At 41.5% G+C, this 25,519-nt stretch overlaps 1 protein-coding gene across 9 annotated transcripts in view; it reads left to right on the top strand.

Moving 5' to 3' along the window:
• LOC120954745 (muscle calcium channel subunit alpha-1-like) overlaps nt 1–25,519 on the top strand; it is a 53,814-nt gene that overhangs the window by 5,289 nt on the left and 23,006 nt on the right. For 3 of the 9 annotated variants that reach the window (XR_007452695.1, XR_007452694.1, XM_049610038.1), the window contains 7 exons: nt 752–959; nt 1,084–1,169; nt 1,282–1,408; nt 3,297–3,593; nt 3,655–3,742; nt 4,090–4,197; nt 5,192–5,299. Coding sequence is in view for 7 of the 9 variants with exons in the window: in XM_049610038.1 (XP_049465995.1) it covers nt 752–959; nt 1,084–1,169; nt 1,282–1,408; nt 3,297–3,593; nt 3,655–3,742; nt 4,090–4,197; nt 5,192–5,299 (1,022 nt within the window). In the remaining 2 variants the exon portion in view is untranslated. Of the gene's footprint in view, nt 1–751; nt 960–1,083; nt 1,170–1,281; nt 1,409–1,587; nt 1,709–3,296; nt 3,594–3,654; nt 3,743–4,089; nt 4,198–5,191; nt 5,300–25,519 lie in introns of all 9 variants that reach the window. The other 6 variants (XM_049610039.1, XM_049610043.1, XM_049610041.1 and 3 more) reach the window with 6 other exon arrangements.

Below are 25,519 nucleotides of genomic sequence, written 5' to 3'. Positions count from 1 at the left end.
CGGACATGCCGGCCTATACAGGCTTTCGAGACATATTTCATTACCACGGAGCCAGATAGTCAATCCTTGCTACGGGGGGACGGTCCATTCTAGGCTTGAACCCATGACGGGCATGTTATTGAGTCGTTCGAGTTGACGACTGTACCACGGGACCGCCCCTACTGATCATCTAACAGGAAAATATGAGCATCGTTACTAAGCATCCTTCAATTAAAAAAACTGTTGCCTGGAGGAAAAGGATCGTATGATTGTGTAATTTAAAAGTGTGTGGTATATGGTGACGAGTGTTTCTAGAATGTTTTTCTGGATCTTGCTCATCAAAGCGAGAATTTCCGCTGCCAATTGCTGGCACCTATAAGAATTTCATACGACTACATATGTGGCATACGACTTAACAACATGCTCGACATGGTTTCAAGCCCAGAATGGACTGTGATACGTATAACTGAATACCCTGCTATGGGTGATCAATACGTCACTGAATGTTAGGCCTACTGGTAGTACACGCAGGCATTCGTAGTTCTGGAACCAATAATTTAACATTGCATATAAATCATAGTGTTGCATGGTATAGAGCCTCTCGCATAATGAGATGAGATGAGTCTCTGGAACAAATGTATTAAACTTTACAAAATCATCACGGGACCGGATTGTAGACTCTCGAGGGCCGCATGTACATGGAGACCCGTGTCTTAAGGGCTTGATAGGCATTTTTTTCAAATATGATTTATATCTTAATGTTGTGCAACAGATATTCTGTTAAATGTGTTCTTGGCTATCGCTGTGGATAACTTAGCAGATGCTGATTCACTAACAACAGTTGAAAAGGAAGAGGGTGATAACCCTGATGGCGAGGAGGAAAAATTGTCTCATGAACCAACACCAACAGAACATGGAGATGACGGGTTTATGGATCATGATAAAGACAATCTGGACTCGGACAATGATCCAATGAATATGTAAGTCAAAACGATTCAAAACACCCTTTTTGATTGATCTATTGTTGCAGTTTTATTTTTTAATATGTGTGCAGTTAATCAAGGATTTTTTACATTACTCTATAAATGATTGTATTCTGCATAGATCTGATGATTATGATGGTCAAGATTCAGATACCAAAATACCTGTCGCAGAAGACGATGAAGGATATGAAGAGCAAGATACTCCAGGTCGGTATGATTGAAAAAAAAAATTCCATACATACAATATAAGTATCACCTGTGGTCTTTAATAAAATTTAACTACAACTAAAAAATTATTAATATCTTGTTTATGTTTTAGGTGAGACATTTGATGAACTTCCTACAGCTTCTGCGCGACCGCGTCGCTTATCGGAATTAAGTGTGAAGAAGTCTAAAAAGCCAATCCCAAAATCAAACGCACTACTCATATTCTCTCCTACGAACAGGTAATCTTAAACGGGCACTCAATAGATTTGACGATTTTGGACAGAATGAACATGGGTTCCAGAAGGCAGTCCATGTACATTTGATGCAAGCTTGTCATTTTTGTTGAGTGCCCAACGTTTATAATACTAATAATATTTTTTTGTTCTTGTTTACTTTTGTTAAATGTTTTGCTGTATAGATTCACAAGATGGGGGCCTTAAGGTGGCTAGGCCACGCCGAATGTCTGAATTAAATGTGATCAATACAATTCTACCGATACCAGATGGTTCAGCGTTTTTTATACTATCCAAAACAAACAGGTTGATGATTAATGATAGCCTTGACTTGGCATAATATATCAAATGCTTACTATTCCAAAGCGATTAACGACAGGCTCGAATAACATGATGCCTAAGGCGACTACAACCTCTCGCGTTAGTTATACTAGATGCAAAGAATAACTAATTTGTATTTCCTCCTTGCTAGCCTTTTCTTCTTTTATTTTGGCGTAACGTCCTACGCGGACATGCCTAGCTATTGAATGTATATATATACCAAGCTACTGATACTGTTAAAAACTAATATTTGTAATCCCCGTCTGTTCAAAAATACTTAAACTATACCCTAAAATATAATTGATAAAAGAGCCAGTTTTAATAAGATTTATAAGCATTTGCAGCAGCTGTGCATTCATTTCTATAGGAACGAATAAAATCCTATATAAATGCATTCACAGCTGCTGTAGATGCTCAAAAATCCAATTAAAAACTGGATGTTTAAAAACTTTGAGTAACAGACCATTTTTTTATTTTTCCCTGGGTGCCAAGCACGTTTTGTTTACATTTTTGATGGCTATCATATATGTTAGCCATGGTCTGCATGGAAGTGTAATTGAATAATAGCAAACTAAAATATGATGAAAATAATGAATAAAAACTCTGTCTTGTTGTTTCCTATTTTAATGCTTTGGCTTGATCATCAAAATCGGGAATATAACAGTTTTATGTTGTATATACTTTTCATTTAAATAAGATCAAATTGAAATACCATCCATGTAAACAAAGTAGGTTGAAATCTAGTGGATATTTGAAGAAATATTTGCTATCTATTAGATGTTTTAAAAATTCACAATATAACTAGAATATATGTGGTTACAGTTTATTCATGAAACGATTTTTTCAATTTATAGTTTTGATTTTTGACTATTTCAGAGTATCATAAAATTATTGCATAAAACAGGGAAAAAATAATTTCATGATAATACGCCTTATCTATTAGGCGATATTAAGATTACAAATCAGTGATCCCTGACATATTTCCCTCGCATCCAAAGTGTTGAGGGATTTAAACTTATTTATCGAAGGAGTAAATAATAATGTTTATTCAAACTCATGAAATTAATGTATCGTAAATCGTAATTCTACCTGAATAATGCGATGTGTTTCTTACTAGAGATTTTTTAATTAGTTACAAAATGTTTAGTCTTTGTGTGAAAAATTTACCTAACTAATTATTTTTTAGAAAAATGAAATATTTTTGAAATTCCGCGATTCCAATCCTGTAGCGCTCAAGTTATCTTGCACTTACCGAACTCGGTGCACCTCTTGTAACTAGGGGACGCACGGAATTCGTCGTACCCTCGGGGTCTCTATTTTGACTGCCACCTATGTAACCCAAAGCACGCAAGGAAGCGAATCGATTCCAATAGTCTCGTGTCCGATTTCGGGTCGAGTCGTGAAAGGAATCTTTCATCCCACTACCACTAAATACAGGTCCTGCTGTCCTTCTCCTAAAATATCTAATTTTAACTCTTTGCGTGATGCTTTTTTAGAAGAATTCTAGTAGTTTAAAATCGTTGGATCGCTTGTGCCTAATGTAAAGTTTTGTTTAAATATCATTTCTTAACAGATTTCGCATATTCTGCCACTGGCTGTGCAATCACAGCACGTTTGGCAACATTATACTGGTATGCATCATGTTTTCGTCAGCTATGTTAGCAGCAGAAGATCCTCTTAATGCAAACAGCGAACGAAATCAAATTTTGAACTACTTTGACTACTTCTTTACGTCGGTGTTCACTATCGAATTGCTGTTAAAGCTGGTATCATACGGATTTTTGTTTCACGATGGAGCATTTTGTCGATCAGCATTCAATTTGTTGGATCTCCTAGTCGTCTGTGTATCATTAATATCAATGTTTTTCAGGTAAGGATATCTAAATGTGAATAGTGATCTTAGTATGCTTAAATTATTTTGTTGATTTTAGTTCTGGTGCCATTTCTGTGATAAAAATACTACGTGTACTTCGTGTCCTTCGGCCATTACGTGCAATTAACAGAGCAAAGGGGTTGAAGGTAAGTTAAGACAGTGCTTTTTATTTTGAGCAGGTGAATATATATTTTTGATGTTTCCTTGATATCATGGCTAGTTACGATCAGCATCAGCATCAGCATGAGTCATCAGAATAATAATATTGGTTCTATGCTCTTGTGAGCAAACATTGATTTTGCAAAAGGGTTTTGACTGGCAAAATATATTATCCGAGCGTGAAAATCATATTTTAGTAATGAATATAGAAGCTTAATTTACTTTAAACATTTTTTTATAAATTAACAATGTTTAGTACACTAGGAACGGTGTGCTCCTTGGTTATTCGTGCAGATGAGTTTTTAACGTCAAAATCTCTCTATATAATTCTCAGCATGTTGTGCAATGCGTTATAGTAGCTGTAAAGACCATCGGCAATATTGTGCTGGTCACTTGTTTGCTACAATTTATGTTCGCTGTAATCGGAGTACAATTGTATAAGGTAGGACGCAAAAATGCGGCCCAAAGTGGTTATAATACGTTTACATTGAGATTTGTGTTTGAATTGGAGTTTCGTTTCCTTTTACTGAGTTGTTCTTTAGTTCGGTTTATTTATTGTGTTTTTTTTTCTCCTGATATTGTGTTTCCACTTTGTTACATTATACTACGCTTTCTGATGTCCTCTTTTTGAGGGAGATTTTTAAATTAATTCTCATTTGGTGTTGTTGTTGTTTTTTACAATAATGGTTTTAATCAATGCTTTTATTTTCAGCTAAAATTGGCTTTTAAGTTTTTATACATTTATCGATTTTCTAAAACAAACGCTTTACCGTGCAGTACTTTTGTTTCATTTTCGGCTTTCTATTGAAAGTCGGTATGTCTTTATGAATCTCCAGGAAAATACAGCTAAAGCTCCATATGCAATGAGAGTCTACATTGTCTCAAATAATAAACTTTTTTAATTATCTTTTGTAACAATATTAACAATTGTTGGGCCCACTTCTTTTTAGGTGCTTTTAAAAATCAACAGATTTTGACAGTAAAAATTGTCCTGCAGAAGTGTAATCTATGATTTAAATGCCACTCTCTAGAATGAAATAAAAAACACTTAACCGCTCAACCGATCAAAATGAAAAGTTTTGCTTCTGAACTGTACAAACCGTTTGCTCTGAACACATACAAAATCAGAATCGTCTAGGATTGACTTACACATGCTGTATTTACAGTTAAATTTATTTTTCAAGCAAGACTTTTCATTTAATTCAACATTTTTTCTTCCAAAAGGAAGCAAAAACAAAACTTGCTTTTTTCTTTATGTTATACCTTACAATCAGAAATGGTTGCATATAGTGATATGGCCAACTAGGCCCTAATTACGAGAACGTTAAAAAAATCCATCGTTAATTGAATGAAATTGAACAAATTTATATAGCAACACCAATTTAAAATACAAATATTTTAACTATCATTCTCCCGTACATTTGAATTCTTCTCAGTACGTAGTCAAATGTGTGATAGTTGCCATAAAAACGATCGGTAACATTATGCTAGTGACGTACCTCTTGCAGTTTATGTTTGCTGTGATTGGAGTACAATTGTTTAAGGTAATTGATAGCTCGTGTATTGGCTGTTATTGTATGACATTAGCCGTCTTGTTTTTCAATTGATATTATCTATTGTGCAACCTAAATTTTTTTTGTTTTAATTAGCTATTATCTATGATGTTTTGTTGCTAATATTTATAGAATTATGTAAAATGACTATTTAATTGTTCCTAGTAGAGCTTGATATTTATATATTTATATATACTTTGAGTTTATAAAAAAAAAATTAGCCTGTAGTAAAGAAAACATATGTTGCTGTATACATGTACAGCTTTTTTTCATTCAATATGTACATATAACAAAAGCGTTTTTTTTTGTTTTGATGTATTTTAACAATTGTGATTTATTACACGTTTATCCCTTTTTTCTTACACTTTGTACTTAGTTACCACTTACTGCAAACATATTTTGAACATATGATTTTTTTATCTGAACGAAAATGTTGAGTTTTGACCTGGTATAAGGTGCTACAATTATTACACAATTTTTGGATCATTCAAAAGTTTTACCTATCGATTTATAACTCTCGGTTAAGTATCCGTAACATAAGCATGTCGAAATGCATGTAGATAGCAAGAATATCAATGAAATATATAAACTATCAATCAACCAGAACGATTGACATATACAAGAACTCCGTAAAAAAAGAATATCTGCACAACTTATCTATTTGTTTTAAAACGTTATTGCTTATATTTATGTTAGTAGCATGTTTATCTAAAAATGCAACGAAACCATCATAAATTACTACGGTTCATTTCGTCAAGTTAACATTGACAAATCTTATTTTGACAGTCTGGGAGAATAACATTTGATGAAAAGTCCTGTTTCTTCCCGCATGCCAATCTCTATTGTAATGCTCATCCATCGTCAAAGCCGAAATCATAAATCACCTCAAGTCAATTTAACTACCTTTAATGCAACTAGACGAAATTATCTGGTTATCTAATGCAGTTTTACCAGGTCTTTTTACAATGACCATCAAATTTTATACCATGAAATTGAATAGAATTCATGGTAGCGTTAAAAAATATTTAAAAAAATCTAAAAAAAAATAAATCAATAAATAAATAAATAAAAATAACTAAATAAATAAATCAATAACAAAAATTTATAAAACATATATATATACACACACACACACATATATATATATATATATATATATATATATATATATATATATATATATATATATATATATATATATATATATATATATATATATATATATATATATATATATATATATATATATATATATATATATATATATATATACATATATATTTATATATATATATACAGTATATATATATATATATATACAGTGAACCCTCTCTTATTTGAACATTTTGCCCTCTCTTACTGACACCTCTCCAATTGGAAAAACCTCTCTTATTTGAACATTTTGCAGTCCCTTGATTTCCAGTACATTTGGAAAACCTCTGAAATGTGTGTCCCTCTTATTTGTGTATGATGTTGCCATGGTTATTGAATAATGTATGCTCAAATTGGCAATCGTATGCACAGTTTCCTATAGCAACAATTAAGGCTGCATACTAAATGTTCTGTCTCTTTCTTGTTTGTATGGTCCTTTCATTCACTTTCAACCTCTCTAATTTGAAAACCCCTCTTATTCGACAGGGGGTTTTCAAAAAAAACATAACATATTTTATAACGTAAGACAACATTTGAGTAAGCCTAGATCAATCATAACATCGTTGTTACCAACGATGTGGATTATATAGTTTGCAAACAAACGCAAAACACCTATTCTCTGTTCAGTACTAACTCCGGCTAGTACTGGGAATTGCAAACAGTTAAAAGAACGAGCACTACCTGGAGCTAACGCAGTAACTTTCTGTTGCAATAGCTCCCAAGCCGCAGAAACTCTTCTGCAACATGAAAATTTATCCTACAGGGTTTCCACGAACGGACAAAACAGACACGAGTTGGTAACAATTCGCCCCATTCGGAAAAGGAGATCGCATGTTGGAATTTTTCCGTTGACCAGCAGGAAAAGTGTCGAACGTTGAAGGGATGATAAGGCTGGACAATTGACGCTTCTCCAGATCCTTCTCCAGCTGTGTTGTCGTGTCTCACGCACTCTTAGCGTCTGGTAATCTGCTCGTAAGCATACGCCGCAACAGCCGAGACGATGGCCTTTGGCCGCACTCTGGTGGCACGTACGCAAGTTGTTTGATCACGTTTCTCAGGCAGGGATATGTAGTCGGAATGATTGAGAGATCCGGTGGATTACCGGCCCTGATGATGTGTGGCTCACCGATTGCTAGGCACTCTCGTTCTGCAACATACCTGTTCGTCAAGAGAACATGAACTGTAACTGCTGGTATGTGCAGATTCAGACCACCTCACTTCCGTGGTAGTGTCAGCTGATGAAGTGGGATCCGGATTCCTCCAGTGCCATGCCACAGAAAGGAACCAATAACACTAGTGACCTTCGCAATGTCCAATGCTCTGGCGCCACAAACTGACGCCACGTACCACAGCTTCGGTAGCAGGAAGGTGTTGAGAAGGTATACCTTCTGCACAAGATTTAAATCTCTCATGCGATGCAGCCACACAAGAGATCTAAAGTGCTGGATTACGACGTCTCAATTCTGTCCCATGTCATCTCGGATGTTATTCGAAAATAGAATTCCGAGCAGTTGAAGCCGTTGAACAGTGTGTAGCTATGGGACAGATACTATTGTGGAAGCACTAACGATTCCTACGTCGAGTGCGTTGGTTTTGTCCACGTTGAGACGAGCACCAGAGACACTTCCAAATACCTCAAATAGTTCTCGCACACGCTCGATTTTGTCAGGAGAGGTTGTCACCACAGAGATGTCGTCAGCATATTCGTTGACCAGGTCATCCTGGCCGCAGCAAATGCCTTCTAGTCTTGTGATGAGCGGTTGAAGGTAGAGGATGAAAAGGTGCATGGAAAGAGGGTCACCTTGTCGGACAGAACGTTGGATCGGGAAGGAAGGAGAGAGGTGACCATTAATGAGGATGCGGGATGCGGATCGCTCACCAATAGTTCTCAAAAGCCCTACCAACCTCGGATGGAATCCCAAAGAGAGCATGGTTTTAAAAAGGAAATTCCTATTGACGCGATCAAAAGCATGCGAAAGGTCAAAGGAAATTAGCTTACCACACTTTCGTTTCCTCTGCAGATCAATCACTCTCTCCTTAACGGAAAGAACAGCTTGAACAATGTTGCGTGGTTTATTACAACACTTTTGCGCTGCCGAAATAATCTCCCACCTACCGATGATGCCATCGAGTCTGTGTTTGACCATCCGCGACAGAAGCTTGTAATCTGCGTTAAGGAGTGATATAGGTCGAAATGCAGACATGGTACAGCGTCCTCCCCTCTTCCTAACCAACACTATGACCCCGTCAACGAAACTTTCAGGAATCTTTCCTAAGAGGGCCTCATTAAGAACTAGTAGAAGCTCTCTATTTATGATGCTGAATGCACGGTGATAAAACTCTTTGGGAATTCCATCCGGGCCAGTGGACTTTCTCGAAGGTGACTTTTTAATTGCATCGAAAAGCTCACCATAGGTAAACTCGTCAATGCAATTTTTGTTGGCTTCGCAGTCCTCGGGAATAACGCGTGTGCTTGTGAATGTTGTTTCTGTGGTCGTTGTGGATGTGTCGGATGTTGTGTATAGATTTCTGAAAAAGCCCTCAACATGAACATTTATATCCTTTAGCTCAGTTAAGGACGATACGTCATCAACCGTCAGCTTGTCGATCACCGTTCACCTCCTCCATTGCTCCCCTAACTGAAAGACCGACATGCTCTCTCCACATACGCGTGTTTCATTAATGCGGGTGAAGTCCTGATCATATCGATCATAGGCGGACTTCAACCCCCTGTAGAGCAGTTCATGGTGCAAGCGAAAATTTTGGTACCGTTCATTCGTTTTCCAACGGAAAAACGACTTTATTTTAGGCTTCGCGAGCTCAACCTACCACTGCATCCACGACCCGTAATTTCTACGCTGTCTGGTCCAATAGTTCCACTTGCATCCGAACTCCTCCAGGTTTGCGTCAGCTAATACATGTGGTCTCAGTTGCCAATAGCCATTGCTATGCGAACGGCTCGGCGGGATTGGAAGGCAAACACGAACGGTAAGCGCCTTGTGATCGGAAAAGGACAAGACATGCATAGTGGTCGCTCTTAACTGTGTTTTAAGTGAAGAGGAGACATAAAAACGATCGATACGTGAACCCGAACCACTTGTGACATAAGAAAACTCCACTGAGTTACCTCTGAGAAGCTCCCAGCTGTCACACATGTCCATGTTGCTTACAGCGTTTTGCAAAGAAAGGCTAAAATTTTTCGCGCCCGTCACATCTTTCGGCTGCAACACGCAGTTAAAGTCACCCGCGAGAATAACATGGTTACATGCATTCCGCAAATAGAAAGGTAACGTTCGCCCGAAAAAATCCTCCCTCTCCGCTCTCCGCTGACTGCCCGAAGGAGCGTAAACATTGCACAGGGTGGCATTGTTCTCGAGTCGAACGCAAATCAGACGAGAGTCTAAGCTGCGCTCGACATGGGAAAATTTTCAATGTTGACGTAAAGCGATCGCCGTACCCCTCCCCGTCACATCAACATTGCAAATTACGTTATACCCAGGAAGCGATAGATCTGAAATACATAGGGTAAACGTACCTATAGTGGTGCTAGTACCAATAGTGGTGGTATTGCACTAAAATGCGTCTCATACGATAAATTAACAGTAGTTAAGTTATTTATGATAGTGTGAAATGTTCTCTAGCCTTTTACAAAGGATTTAAAAATGAAATGAGGCCATTCCGTTTCTTAGTGACCGAAAAATCCATTATTTTGTGAAAGGTATCAACATTTTTCCAAAATCCTTAGAATTTCATAACGATACTCATATTCTTGTTAACGTTCTAAATGACCACATAACAACGCAATTATTAGTTTTTTAACATAATTGTTATCAAATGATATTGTTTTATTAAAATTCATTGGCTTTTGACCATATTTACGTATTTTTAAATGTTTTTACTATAGTGCCATTATAGGTACACCAAACAGGCATGTTCCTTTAGTGGTCCTAGTTCTAAAATCAATAAAAACAGCTAATTTTAGATTTTTTTGACGACATTTTTGACATGTCGTACTGTTTTCATTAAAATAAGCAACAAAAATTAGTTTTCTGTAAGTAATTTATGAAACAAAGGCCAAAATTCGCTTATCTGGCTGAGTGAAAAATCGACTTCAAATCAAGCAAACTCTTCTGAGTATGGGTTGACGACAGGTGTTATTCAGTACTTCAGTCAATATTTTCATCAACCAAATTCATACCACCATTATAGGTACAACGAAGCATTCACAAAAATATGTATTTTTTCGTAAATTCTATGTGTTTTATGGTAAAAATGGTTGTGGTTGCGAAGATAAAACATATTCCAACTGTTATGTGTTGAAATATGCAGAAATTGTCGTTTCTGACACTTTAAATCCATTAAAATACATCTGTACCACCACAAATTGCACCACTATTGGTACATTTACCCTACTTCTTGCAGAAATATGATGTCCAGGTCCATCGTCCTAATAAATGTTTTGAGGGCTTCCAGCTTTGTCGCGTTAGAAATCGCATTAATATTAATAGTAGCTAGATTATAGCTACTACCAAGATTGCTACTTACCGCGTTAGGATCCATCGCAACAAAACTTAATTAATCTGTAGTGAAGTTGTGTGTTTTTTTGGCGGTCCACCAGGCTTACGCTTGGACGCGCTCATAACACTAAATGTTGACGAACATGAGGCGTCACTCTCATTATCCGTTTCCGGATTTTGCTTGCGTTTAACCGCAAGCGGTTCGTCGTGGGAAGGGATGGAAAAGGATGTGGAAGGGATTGCGAGCGGCTCTTTGAACAATAAGGCACCTGAAAGCGCCCGGCATTCCACACTAACGGGCTCAGATGCAGCTGCATCGTTAGCATCAGCGGCAGCATCCGTAGCAGCGGCAGCATCGGCAACGGCAGCGGTAGCCGCGGCATCGATCATAGCGGCAACGGCAGCACCATTGGCAGCAGGAGCAGTAAAAGTAGGAGCAGCTTCAGCACCAGTGACAACTACTGCAGGAGCAGCAGCGGCAATGTAATTTTCTACATGCGTTGCGACGGCACCAACGGTAGCACGAATCTTCTCCTCGGGTTGCTCACCACTGGCTTTCACGCTCCGCTTCGGACCCGAAGGCGAAACGAGAGTTAGCGGCTCGATCGGGATCACAAACCGATTAGCCACTTTCGATGCAGTGCTCGCTGGTGGATTAGTGGTGGTTGTAAGGGAAGTGATTTGGCCTTCCCGTTGCGCCGTCCCGTGGTGTTAGTACCTGCAGTACTAGTTGATGCTGTGTTCGTATCAGATGTTTATGCTGGTGCTTGCTTAACGGTACTTGCGTACGATTTTGCCGCACCGCTGTTGAGGAGCTGACCTACACGGTTTTCACCCTTTCTAGCACTTCAAAAAGGAAGTTCACGGTTTCTTCTAGGGTGGGTCGCTTAGGAGCCTCCGAATAGTCGATACGGAAGGTGTTCCTTCCATATCTTTCGGTCGTACCATAATGTGCCATAATGTGCTTGCAAATCAAAACAACAACACGTCCTCTCTCGTTGACGTTTGCAAGCGAACTTAAAAATAAAAAAAATAAATAAATAAATATATATATATATATATATATATATATATATATATATATATATATCTATATATATATATATATAGTGGTGGGTTGGATTTTTGCAATAAAAAGGTGTGGATGAGCCTAGTGTGTCCTATCCGAAGCCGTGATAGGATTCTCTGGTGTGATGGATGGTCTTTCCATGGTGGTGTTGTGGTCTTGATTATTGTCAGGAAAGAGCGACCGCTGCTAACTCAATAATCATTCCAGCTATTGGCGATGATGGTTTTGCTAAGGCGAATGAAATCACGGCGTGGAAGAGTGTTATGGCAGCAGGTCAGGTCGTTCATGCTATTTTGTTTCAGCAGTCGTTCTGCTATTTTGTTTTCCTGGATACCTGTGTGACCAGGAATCCAGCAGAATGTGACTTGGGGTGAATTCAGTATATTGCAATGTTTTTGGATTTTCGGGTCGCGGGTGGTTCCAGTTTCAAGTGCTTGAAGGACACTTGCACTGTCGGTAAAAATTATGTTGGGTTTGTGTCTACGCAGGCCTTCGTCAGCTGCAATAACCAGGGCTATTGCTTCTGCGGTGAAGATTGAGGTATGGTCTGATAATCGGGTAGGCGCTATTGTCGATGCTGGAGTAGATTCCACAGCCAGAGGAACCGTTTAGCTCTGATCCGTCTGTGAATATGAGATGGTGGTTATGGTATTTTTGCTGAACGAGGTGAGCAAAATGTCGTTTAACAATAACACTATTGCAATCAGCCCAATGCTGATTTTTGATAGTCCAGGGCATCGGCCTTGATGTTTTTCTCCATCATTCGTCCTACAGCTGCTACTTTTTTGTCGGTTATGATGTGGTCTAAGGGTTGAAGTCCGCTTTCACACAAAAGTGATGCTATGGGGCTCGTGACGAAAGTCCCAGTAGCACAGCGAATGGTGGTATGGTATAGTGCTGAAATTTGTTTTTGGAAATTTTCCCGTTGCCGGGCGACTATTTCGATGCCTTAAAGAAGTTTTGACAAAAACTCGAATTCTTAAGGTATTTTAAATAATGTTTTTTATTCATAATTTTTTTGCGGTGTTGTTCGTCGAAAAGATCACTTTATCAATTTTTGTGAATTTTTGCAAAATAAAACGACAAAAGAGGTTTAGTATGCTACAAACCGCACTGTTATACTTGTTCTCGGGGGACTTTAACACGTTGTCTTCCACGTCAGCCACTATGTGGCTGACGGGTTTTTTTCCGATCGGGCCACGTCAGCCACATAGTGGCTGACACATTACACATTGTAAAAGACGTGTTACAAGAGATAAATTTGCACATATTTGATCGGTTCTTTCACGGTTATTATTTCTCAAAAAAATGATTTAAATATCAAAATGAGTTTCTATTATGTTTTCATAAATAAATGAGACAGAGAATGAACAATAATTAAAAGATCTTGGAGTTCATTTATTCATCCTTTACTTTTGATGCACAATCTTAAACCACTCATCACACAGTTGAGGTTGATCGGGACAGCTTGGACAATACGTAAACGATCTTTTCACAGTTTCATGTGCCTTTCATCGGCCCATGCTTTGCCTGTCATTGTTGTAGCATCGTTTGCATGCGCGTACCAAAGCGTTGCAAAGCGTTGGAGTCGGAATGTCACCGTTGCGAGAGGTAAAGAAAGGGAAGGGAAGGGAGGGGAGGGGGGGGGGGTTCCAAGAATGAAATTCCATGGAATTAGCCCAACAAACGACATTGTGGAGCGACTGAGACAACAAAGAGAATTGGTGAATTAGATTTAAAAGAGAAAAAATGCAAAAGCAAATGCATTCGTTTCAAAGAGTGATTCCGTGGCCTGACGGGGCAGTTCAGTGGCCATGTATGGTGGCAGACAACGTGTTAATTATATTTGCTAAAGCGAAAAAACTGCCTAGGCTCGCAAGCTATAAAATGCGAGGGCGCTGGGGCTGTGAACTTGTACAGTATCGGACAATAAGATAGGACCCTAATTTTTCATCGCACCGTGCACTTGTTTTACCACGTTACTTGTGTGTGTGTGTGTGTGTGTGTGTGTGTGTGTGTGTGTGTTTGAGTGTGTGTGTGTGTTTTTTTTTTGTTTTACAAGGAGAAGGAATCTTCGAAAGACTCCCGTTGTCGCACGGGTGTTGACATGGGATTCTTACCCAGTAAACCCCCTCCTTGGGCCATATACTCTTCCCCATGGGTTCACCTTTCGGTATGCTTCTTCGGGAAGGGCTTATGCATTAGCATTTCATCCTCGCTACTGCACGATGAGCCAAAGTTCGCGAGACAGATTTGACAGTTATCACGCGAACACAAGACGGTCATGACGACGACGCGAAACACTAGACTCTAAACGACACTTTTTCCGCCGCGCACTCACGCGTTCACTAACACATACACTCACGACGAATTTAAATATCGCCGAGCTGCTGGTCTTGCTTCCATTTTTGGTGCAGCTTGGTCAGGATCAGACGCATTGTTGTTGCCGCTGCCTCCCATGAGTCGGTGTGCTACAGCATGACTTGTACCAGGTTAGAACGGCCCACCTCTACTCTGCAACTCTCGTTCAACTGCAGGCGTTCCTCGGCGAATCGAGAGCAGTGGAACATGACGTGGTCCACCGTCTCATCTTCATCCTTGCACGCAGGGCACCAAGATGAAGAGGCGCGATTGAACCTGTGCAGATAGCTTCTAAAACAGCCATGGCCGGAAAGAACCTGGGTGACAAAATAGTCCACATCACCATGTTTCCTGTCTAGCCATGCTGCAACGTCGGGGATCAGCAAGTAGGTCCATCTTCCGTTCAACGAGTTACTCCACTCGTTCTGCCATTGCCGCATCGATGCTTGCCTTGAGGCTTTCTTGGCAGTCTCAGTGAAAGATTCCCCCGCACGCAATTTCCGGAAGTTCTTCGAGTCCTCCTCGAGGGTGATGCAAAGAGGCATCATGCTCGCAATAACGCATACCGCTTCGTACGAAATGGTACGGTACGCGCTAGTAACACGCATGGCCAACTTCCTGTGCACCTTATTCACGGTGTTCTGGTGCTGCTTCTCCTTTAGTATATGCGCCCAAACCGGCGCTCCGTACCTCAACACCGAGATGGCGCAATTAGCATGAAGGCGCCTAATGCTGCTACTCGGTCCGTCAATGTTTGGAGTGAATGCCGCTAGTGCATTTATTGCTTTCATGGCCTTCTTGCAGGCTTCCTCGAGGTGGATCTTAAATTTCAGTCGGTCATCAATGACTACCCCAAGATACTTCAGCGATCTGGTAGACTCGACTTGTACAGTTCCTGCCATTATCGATGCTTTTTGGTGCACCTTGTGACTGCTGATGACGATGAACTCAGTCTTCGCATGCGCAATCACTAGCTTTGCGTCCCGCATCCACCGGTCAATCCGACCGACTGCGTCGGTGGCGAGCATCTCTACCTCCTCAATAGACACAGCTGAGACAGTGATAGCGATGTCGTCTGCAAAACCAGTGATTTGGACACCAGGAGGGAGGGCGAGGGTCAGTACTCCATCATACATGACGTTCCACAGGGTGGGACCAAGCACTGATCCCTGGGGTACGCCTGCGGTGATGGCATTGGTTTTCACTCCTTCCGCCGTATCATACTGCAGCACGCGACCGTCAAGATAATTCCTCAACAGCCTGCACAAGTGCGGGGGAATCTTCATGCGCTCTACCGCTGCCGCAATTGCCTCCCAACTAGCACTGTTGAAGGCATTCTTCACATCGATGGTGATGAGTGCACAGTATCGAGCTCCACATCGCTTCCGTTGAAACGCCGCATTACCTTTTTCCAGCACCGCCAGTATCGCGTCCACTGTAGATCGTTTTTTTCCGGAAGCCGAATTGGCGATCAGACAGACCGTGTGGTCCCTCAGTGTATTTTGTTAGGCGGTCCAAAATCACCATCTCTTGCACTTTGGCCAGGTTATCCACAAGTCCCAAGGGCCTCAAAGCTGACGGGTGGCCTGGCGGCTTACCTGGCTTCGGTATCAAGACTAATTTCTGTCTTTTCCACATTGACGGAAACTGGCCGGTAGTCAGGGTGTTCATTAGCACGTTTTTGAACACATCAGGGTATGCCAACATAGCAGCCTTGATCGCCATATTGGGGATGCCATCTATCCCAGGAGCTTTGCCACATTTTAAACGATTGGCCAGGTTAATAATCTCCTGTCTCGTTATAGGCACAGGGTCAGTCTCTGGCGTGTTGATCGTAGGACTGAGGTTCGGTGGTGCATGTGTTGGAAACAGGGTTTCAATAATGCTCTTCAGCTTTACAGGACACTGTTCTACAGGTTCCGAAGACTTTACCTTATTCATGAGTGTATTGAAGGCAAGTCCCCAGGGCTTCCGAGCGATTTCGTCGCATAGCTTGAGGAAGTGTTGCCTTTTACTGGCTTTAATCGCTCTTTTAAGTTCTGACCTAGCCGCAATGTATACGATCCTGAGTTGTTGTTTTACTTCAGGGCATCTTTCTCGCTTCATTTTGCGGAGCGCTGCTACGCATTCATTGTTTAATTGTTTAATTGTTTATTACTCGTTCAATGGATAACAATGGATCCGTGTGAATGTTCTTAAGTCTAATATTAGTTTAAAATAAGTAGTAAGATCATCTTAATAATTCGCTTCTAAGGCTGTTTTTAAAGGATTGCACTGAGGTTCCAAAATCAAACAAATGACGAACTTCGTTAAACACCCTAATCATGGAGTTGAGGGGGTCTCTAGATCCATATCCAGTTCGACTACGGTTCAGGGCAAGTAACGGACGAGAGCGAAGCTGAACAGCAGGCGCGTAAAAGTTTCGAAGTAATCGAAGTAAGGAAGTAAGTTTAAAAGTAATCGAAGCGTTCCACCAGTACACAGGTGGTCATCGCCAGTTAGGAGGTTTTCTTCTTGGCATAGCGCCATCACAGGCTTTGGTAAGGGCTATCACGATTTGAGAGGCGCTCACGGCTTCGCCGAAATCTCCGAAAAATAAAAGCTCCTTAAAGAAATCCTCATTGAAGGATTCGGTTTTCCAGCCTCTACCACCAACTCGGGACCCATGCGCTGATGATGATGTTAGCCTATGCCCTTGGATGATGGCGTATCTGACAACATTATGGTCGCTGAGAGTGAGTGCATCACTAACTCGCCAGTTCAATCTCTCCGAGAGGGTGGGACTGCAGAACGTAATATCAACGATTGATGTCCTCTCGTTTCTGTTGAACGTGGGGGTTGTGCCGGTATTTCCCAGCGTTACTCCCAGCCGGGCGAAGCTTTCGAGAACAGCATCACCTCTGCTATTAGTTCGCTTGCTCCCCCATTCAACAGCCCAGGCATTGAAATCACCGGCAATTACAAGTGGTCTATGCCCATCCAGCTCTGCTACGAGGTTGTCTAACATAACATGGAACCTCTCTAGCTCCCAACTTGGGGGAGCATAACAGCTGCAGAAAAACACTCCATTTACTTCAGCTATGCAGAAACCCTCGAAGGTGTTAGATACTACCCGTTGTATTGGGTACCTGCCTGTCACCCATATTGCAGCGTTCCCAGTCTTATCTGCCACCCAGCTACTAGAGCCTGTTGGAGCGCTGTATGGCTCAGAGACTATGGCAATATCTCCTATCTCCTCCACCATCACCTGGCTCAGTAGTGCCTGTTCCTCTTCACAATGGTTTAGGTTTATCTGGGCTACTTCCATGGTGCTGTTTTCTTAGCCACCGGACAGAATGCTCCGCTAGAGTGATGCGCGTTGGATCCATCTGGACAAAGCACACATCGTGGTGGCTGACGACACGTAGCAGCGAAGTGCCCTTTTCCCCGCAGCGCAGGCAGCAGTCCCTTCTGTCTGGTCCATAACAGTCCTGAGAAATGTGGTCGGTTTGCCAGCAGCGATAACATCTTCTGCTCGGTATATTTATACGCACCGGGCAGACTGACCAACCGATTTGCACTTTTCCTGCTCCTGTAACCACCGACACTAGCTTTACCGGGAGTTTCACTAGAGCGGTCTGCATACCAGAGAAGGAAGGCTTCATCGTTACCTCCACCTTATAGCCTTCGAGACCAGTTATCTGGTTTCTCAGATCCCTCTCTACGTCAGCTGCTTCCGTTTCTTCGTCGATGAAACGAATTTCTACTGTCTCCATTTGTCCCAAAGACTTTACGTTGCCAGCTTCACCAATGGCTTGTTGAATCTTTCCGGAAAAGCTTTCGCACTCCGTTTGATCACTTTTCTTAAGCTCAAATAGCAATCCTCCATTTTTTGTGCTTCTTATTCGAGCAACTTGTTTGCCGAACGACTGTAGCTCAGGGTCAGCTTTAAGCTTGCGGAGGATGTCTTTGTGCGTTGATACTTCAGTTGTCTCAACTAGGATTGCCTCCGTTTTTGGTCGTCGCGGTACGGGTTTAACTGGGCCGTTGTGTTCACCCGCTCTTGTTTGCCTACCCTCCGCCATGGTTCCCATCTTCTTCTTGCGTTGGGCCTTTTTGCTGACAACCGTGCTCCATAGCTCACCGTTCTCTCTCTGTGTGTGTGTGTGTGTGTGTGTGTGTGTGTGTGTGTGTGTGTGTGTGTGTGTGTGTGTGTGTGTGTGTGTGTGTGTGTGGGTTTTTGTTTGAAGACACGTAGCTTGACATGGTTTCATATTGCGTTGAAAGCATTCTGATAATGGGTGTTATCATGTGAAACATCGTGCGTTTTCACTTGGGTAAAAACTAAAGTTTGCATCGACAGCAGCGCTTGTTCCTCGGACGAAAACGCAGGTGTGCTGTTTGATGAATGTGCATGCGCAGCAATGCGAAATGGACACGCGCACAACAGCAATGAACTTGGCATTCCCTTACAGGTGTTTCTCCAGTGCACGCCATTGAAAGGCCTGCGTGCATCTCTGCGTTGAGCGTTGTGTGCGCATGTTAAACTTAGTGCGAGCATTGAGCTGGCGCGCAGTTGTTCTTTTCAATGGGCGTTTTGTTTCATGAGCGCGGCAGTATTTTGTTCTCGATTTAAATGGGTAGACGCTCACCTGCTTACTCATTGATAGTTTTTATCCATACGCATGTTTTCGCTGCTAAACAACGATGTTATTCATCGCGTATAGAAGCGGAACGCAGGCAGAGCACGGGATCAGCCGTGTCCAAGTTTTTAACCAGCGCGTTCTTGACGGTCCACGCAAGCAATGTTAGTAACAATGGGTCGAGGTAAACGTTGTACCGATTATCAGCGCCATATGAAAAAGCGAATCGCTGCTGCTGGCATTAAGCGCAAAACGATCGAGTTCGTAATGGAACGATCGCGCACTTTTGTGGCAAAAGCGCTTCGGACATCCGAAATGTGTTTGGACAACCGAAACGAGCTAGGACAACCGAAACGCGCAAGTCAACCGGACGTCCTCAGAAGACCACGGCGAAAGAAGACCGTAAAGTTGTTAATAGATCGAAAAAACACTGATCGCGAGGGCGGTGGTCCTGCTTATTCATCAAAAACCTAACCCAAAACACAAAAAAACTACTAACAAATCTATCCGAAACGACATACTTGTGACACAAACACACACACCAATACACATTCAAACATACTTACACACACACACACACACACACACACACACACACACACACACACACACACACACACACACACACACACACACACACACACACACACACACACACACACACACACACACACACACACACACACACACACACACACACACACACACACACACACACACACACACACATACACACACACACACACACACACACACACACATACAAACCACACATAAACCTGTTCTAACGGGTGCATGCTGCGTTGAAAAAACTAGGGTCCTATCATTCTGTCCGATACTGTATGCCGTGCGAGCCCTCGCGCACCCTCGCAAATCGCTGTGAATTGCATGGCGGGTGGTCGAAAAGATCACTACCCGTTAAACATTGCGAGGGTTGCGTGTGGTATCATCTGCTCGAGATCTTATAGTATATGAAATAATTTTTGATTTTTGCTCATAAATTATATTTTTTTCGGTGGTTCTCATCGAAAAGATCACTAGTTCTAATTTTGTGGATATTTGCAAAATAAAATGTAAAAATTCAGGTGTTTAGTATCCCGTCAAACATTGCGAGGGTTGCGAGTAGTATCTGCTCGAAATCTTTTGAAATTTTAAATAATCTCTGTTTTTTATTCATCAATTATTTTTGTTTCAGTTTTATTTGTCGAAAAAATCACTGTTTCAATTTTTGTGGATTATTTCAAACTAAAATGTCAAAATTCAGATGTTTAATATGCTATAAATTGCACTGTTATATTTGCTCTCGGGGTGCTATCATTATAACTGCTAAAACAAAGGGCAAAAAAACTGCCTAGGCTCGCAAGCTCTTTAATGCGAGGGCTCTGGGGCTATGAACTTGTATGGCGTGCGAGCCCTCGCGCGTCCTCGCAAATCGCTGTCAATTGCATGGCGGGATACTACAAATCGCACTGTTATATCTGCTCTCGGGGTGCTATCATTATAACTGCTAAAACTAGGGGTGAAAAAACTACCAAGGCTCGCAAGCTCTTTAATGCGAGGGCTCTGGGGCGGTGAACTTGTATGGCATGCGAGCTCTCGCACGCTCTCGCAAATCGCTGTCAATTGCATGGCGGGTAGTTCTAATTTTGTGGATATTTGCAAAATAAAATGTCAAAATTCAGGTGTTTAGTATGCTACAAATCGCACTTTTATACCTGCTCTCGGGGTGCTATAATTATAACTGCTAAAACTAGGGGTGAAAAAACTACCAAGGCTCGCAAGCTCTTTAATGCAAGGGCTCTGGGGCGGTGAACTTGTATGGCGTGCGAGCTCTCGCGCGCCCTCGCAAATCGCTGTCAATTGCATGGCGGGATCATTCGCAACCTTCGCAATGTTTGACGGGACGGCTCATGCTCCTAATACGGACGTCACACGATGCGTAAACTCAAAAAGTTTACGCTTGATTTGTATGAGAGAGCGTAAACTTCCTGTCAAAAGATTTCAGGGTTGTATGGCTGAAATCCAGTTTACGCCAAAGTTTACGCTTCGTGTGACGTCCGTATAATACGGACGTCACACGAGGCGTAAACTCAAAAAGTTTACGCTTGATTTGTATGGGAGAGCGTAAACTTCCTGTCAAAAGATTTCAGGGTTGTATGGCAAAAATCCAGTTTACGCCAAAGTTTACGCTTCGTGTGACGTCCGTATAATATTCCAGGACATGGCAAACAAAGGTGTATTGTTATGTAACAGAGGATGGGAGTTTGGAGAATGAATGGAGTTGGAGTTGATAAAAAAGAAGGTGTGGTGTATGTAGCCATTGTGGTTTAGAAGTTTTCTTCCTCTCTGACTTCCTTACCTCGATGAAAGGGGCATTATCGTATGAGAAAAGGGGCTCCTCTCCCTCAGAATTGAGGGGATCGGTGAAGGAAGAGATAGGGATGGGAGACGGGGTGAGGGATTTTTCGTTAACACTTTAAGCGCCGTGTCATATAAATTCGCATGACGGTTTTGCTCACCGTTCAGCTTTGCATCTGACACTCAGTGATTCTCTTGAGAACAAATGAGGTAGGAAAGAGAGAACGAGAACGACATGTGCTACGCCGCTTACAGGGTTTTCGAGGATTATATAGACATGTTCAGCGAGTTGTAGATTCGTTCAGGCATATAATAGACCCTTTCAGCGAGATATAGAATTGTTCGGATGTAGGTGTAGACATGTTCGGTTATACTGTAGAGCTGTCACTTTCGTACCCCTTGGACTGCAAGTTGGATCATTCTCATCAGAAGGTAAACAAACGGTTTTCGAAAAAATATGCTTTTTTCAACTAATTTATGTATTAAACAGCTTGGAGAATGATTATTAGCTACTTTTAGGACTTTTAAGAATGAAAAATTGAACCCTGCGGCACAGTGTGTAAACAAAACAAATGTATCGCAATGAAACAAAAGAGTGATAACAATCGCACGAGAAACTGTCGCTCTCATCGCTCTCTTGCCATGCGCTACGTGCTCACTCAAAAACTGTGACGTCAGGCTGGCGGTCAAAGTGTTAAGGGTTTTTTTGGGAGGAAGGGAGGTTTCTTTCCCGGAGGAAGAGGAGCCCTTTGAGAGGGCTCGTTTTTTAAGCGCCTTTGAAGAGGTCGCTTTGCTTCCGTCCAGATGGGACGGGGAGCAACAAGAGTCAGACTCTTCGGATTGATCCATTTTTACGATTGTATCAGTGGCTCTGTTTTGAATAAAATTATCAATACATTTAGTTTGTACAATTTCCACGTTTTTAATAGTTTCTGTGAGTGGATGAATTTGCTTATTTAGATTAGCATTTTGTTGTTTAACACTCTGGGCGCTGTGTGGCTCGCTTTGGAATCACAGCTTTGTTCACTCCTCTTTCTCTGTGATTGGTCTCTCAGCAACTCTCAGCAGAGCGCATTGCTGCGGGAAGAAAGAGAGAGCGCATATTGCAGAAGTGGCATCGTATGTGAGGATCGGAAAGAGAGTGAACGATCGTAAGCCAATGAAACGCTCTCATCGCTCTCTTATCCTGTACTGTTTTCTCTGCAGAAACCCAAGCGAGTCAACACGCTCGAAAGTAGCAAGGAAAGTAGAAATGAAGTAGCCTTCTACTTCCCCTTCTACTTTTGTTGCTTAAAATCAGAAGAATGTAGAAACATGTGGTTTCCAGGAAAGAGCAAAAAATGAGTTCTTGAGTGTACACACACGCACACGCGACGACTCACGCTTACACGTTCTTGTTCTACGCCCCTCTCCCTTCTCACTCGCCCCACAGATCTATTTTTAGATCATCACACTTCCATCGACGGCGGTCGATGTGACGATGTGTGTCGTCGCGTGTGTGTTGTCGATTTGGTCATAAAAACTTTTTCTTCACACCAAATTTCTGACATGGAGCGTCGGCGTACCGATTGAACCATCGCGACTTTGATCAGTGCGCGCGGTTAAAACGACCTTTTGTATTGTGTTGTACGAAGCGTGCGCGCCAAAATTGTAAGAGTGCGCGGAGAGTGCATGTGGTTTTTTGGGGGTGGGGGAATGAGATACAGAGACAAATTTCGCTGTACATTAACACATACATTCTCACTGCATGGGTTGAACTGCGAATGCTCAGTTCTGAGAGAATATACTCGAGCGCTCGCGCATGAGTGCAATAGAGGATAGAGGGAGACAAACGATTATTTTGCTCCAAGCTTTCTACTTTTGTCCCGTTGGGAAGCTGATGCAAAATGCCAGCGCCCAGAGTGTTAAGTTGGGCAATCTTTTCATCTTTTGGGTCAGGGGTGACAATAGATGTAGCGAGTTTTCAAAAGTTCTTCATTTAGTTTTTTAAGATTGGCAATTTCTTCGTCTCTAGAATCGGGTTAATTGAAAGGGGCAACGATAGTCTGTGGATTGGTGGACACAACTTGAGCGAGAGTGAGCCATTGTTGAACTGTGCTCAGTTTATGCAATTGGTATTAAATGTATTTTCGTGCTTCAGATAAAGACACGAAGTAATCAATTTTATATTTAGTGACTTCCTGTTCTTTGACATAAAATGGGCAGGATTTGTCTAAAGAATTATGGTTACCCTTGCAATTGACACATTTCAGTGAAGCAGTGCATACGGCATAGTCAGGGATACCACAATTGTGGCAAACCTGTGAGGTTTTGAGCCTGGACCTGTGAGCCTGGTATGACCATAGTGAGCACAATTAAGGCAAAGCATGGGGTTGGGATAATATGTACGGGGAATCACTTGGAGTGGGCCAAGGCTGATAGCAGAGGTGACATATTTTGCAGCCATACGGAGAAGAAAAGAATTGGTAGGGATTATTTCATGATTAATTTTGCTAGTGAAACGACGCAGTTGAGTAACTTTTGATATTTCAAATTGCCAAGAACTTCTTCATCCGTCATGTTTTTAAGATCAGAAGAGAAAATCACACATTGGACAGTATTAAGAGTATTGTGGGGTGTGATGGTGATAAGTGTCCCTTTAAAAAGTTTTGTAAGAGATTATAATTGTTTATAACGAATCAAAGATCGGGTTTTCAAAAGGTACTTGGAGCTTGAAGGAGTTACCTTCTACCGGTCGTCCAACATGCTGTAGTAGACTTTTGCCTACGATGAACGGGTCTGGTAGCGGTCTGGTTCAGTAGTAAGAACCAGATACATAAACTCTCATTCCTTGCCGTTAAACCATTCCGGGTATGTCCTAGCCCGGGAACTTGTGTCGGGAGGGATGTATCCTCGCGACAGGAGGTGGGTCCAACATACCCGCCATGCAATTGACCGCAATATGCGAGGGCGCGCAAGGGCTCGCACGCCATACAAGTTCACCGCCCCAGAGCCCTCGCATTAAAGAGCTTGCGAGCCTTGGTAGTTTTTTCACCCCTAGTTTTAACAGTTAATAGCACCCCAAGAGCGAATTGCGAGCAAGGTATAACAGTGCAAATTGTAGCATAATAAACAACTGAATTTTGTCATTTTATTTTAAAAAATTCACAAAATTTTAAATAGTGATCTTTTCGATAAATACTACCGCAAAAAAAATCCATGAATAAAAATCAAAGATTATTTAAAATACCATAAGATTTCGAGAAGAGTGGGAAAGATTTAAGTTAGAAGGGGGGGGGGGGAGTTGTAGGAAATGCGCAAGGGTCCTACAAAAAGACCAAAAACCATTACAGCTGCATCTACATACAGCCATACACAGCCATTTTACGAAGAACAATCTCCATTGCCTCGGCCATTTGGGGGGCCCGTTGATTTTCCCGTCGATTGAGGGGCCCCTTCCATTTGGTGTCGTCAACCTAATATACATATTTTCCCCCTGGGGCTATGTTTACTATCAGATTTACTATTACTAGAATTATTTTAATTATCAGAAACATTTTACTATCAGAAGCAGAACACATTTGCCGTTTCATATGAGCAATGTTTTTACCTTAGCCAGAAGCGTAGAACCCTGAGCCACGCGCACTGCGAAACAATACCATTTCATCATCGTTGGCCCAAAGCGTTGGATAGAACGAGAAACCAACATTGGGGCCCTTCACGATTCTAGTCAGCTTTTTGTATGAAGTTTGATAGTTGGAGGCTGAAATCATGTCAACACTCCATACAAAGCCGCACACAAAACTAGCGTCCGATTTTCAGTCTAGATTATTTTATCCTCAAAACTAGAATTAGATTCGAGTACCTGCTCGAAAAAATGGCAAAACAAGGTCGAGTTTTGCTCGAGTCTCACTCGGGGTAGCAGATCGCTTTTTTTAATCCATTTATTTTAATCCAGTTTTGCAAAATCATGAGACTGTCAAAGGGTTAATGAGATCAGTTGGTAAAGTCTAGAATCAAGGTGTTTGTAGACCAGGTGGTCTCATAGCCTGTTTTTTTATAAACAAATTTGAACGTCACTTTTTGACAGGACGGGTGAAAATTTTTGTTCAGACTTTTTGGTAACTTGACGACTGCACAAAACACTCTTATA

The sequence above is a fragment of the Anopheles coluzzii genome, chromosome 3, assembly GCF_943734685.1.
Source record: "Anopheles coluzzii chromosome 3, AcolN3, whole genome shotgun sequence".
Lineage (NCBI taxonomy): Eukaryota > Metazoa > Arthropoda > Insecta > Diptera > Culicidae > Anopheles > Anopheles coluzzii.
Note: the sequence above shows the minus strand (reverse complement) of the source record. Positions and strands in the feature narration are given on the sequence as shown.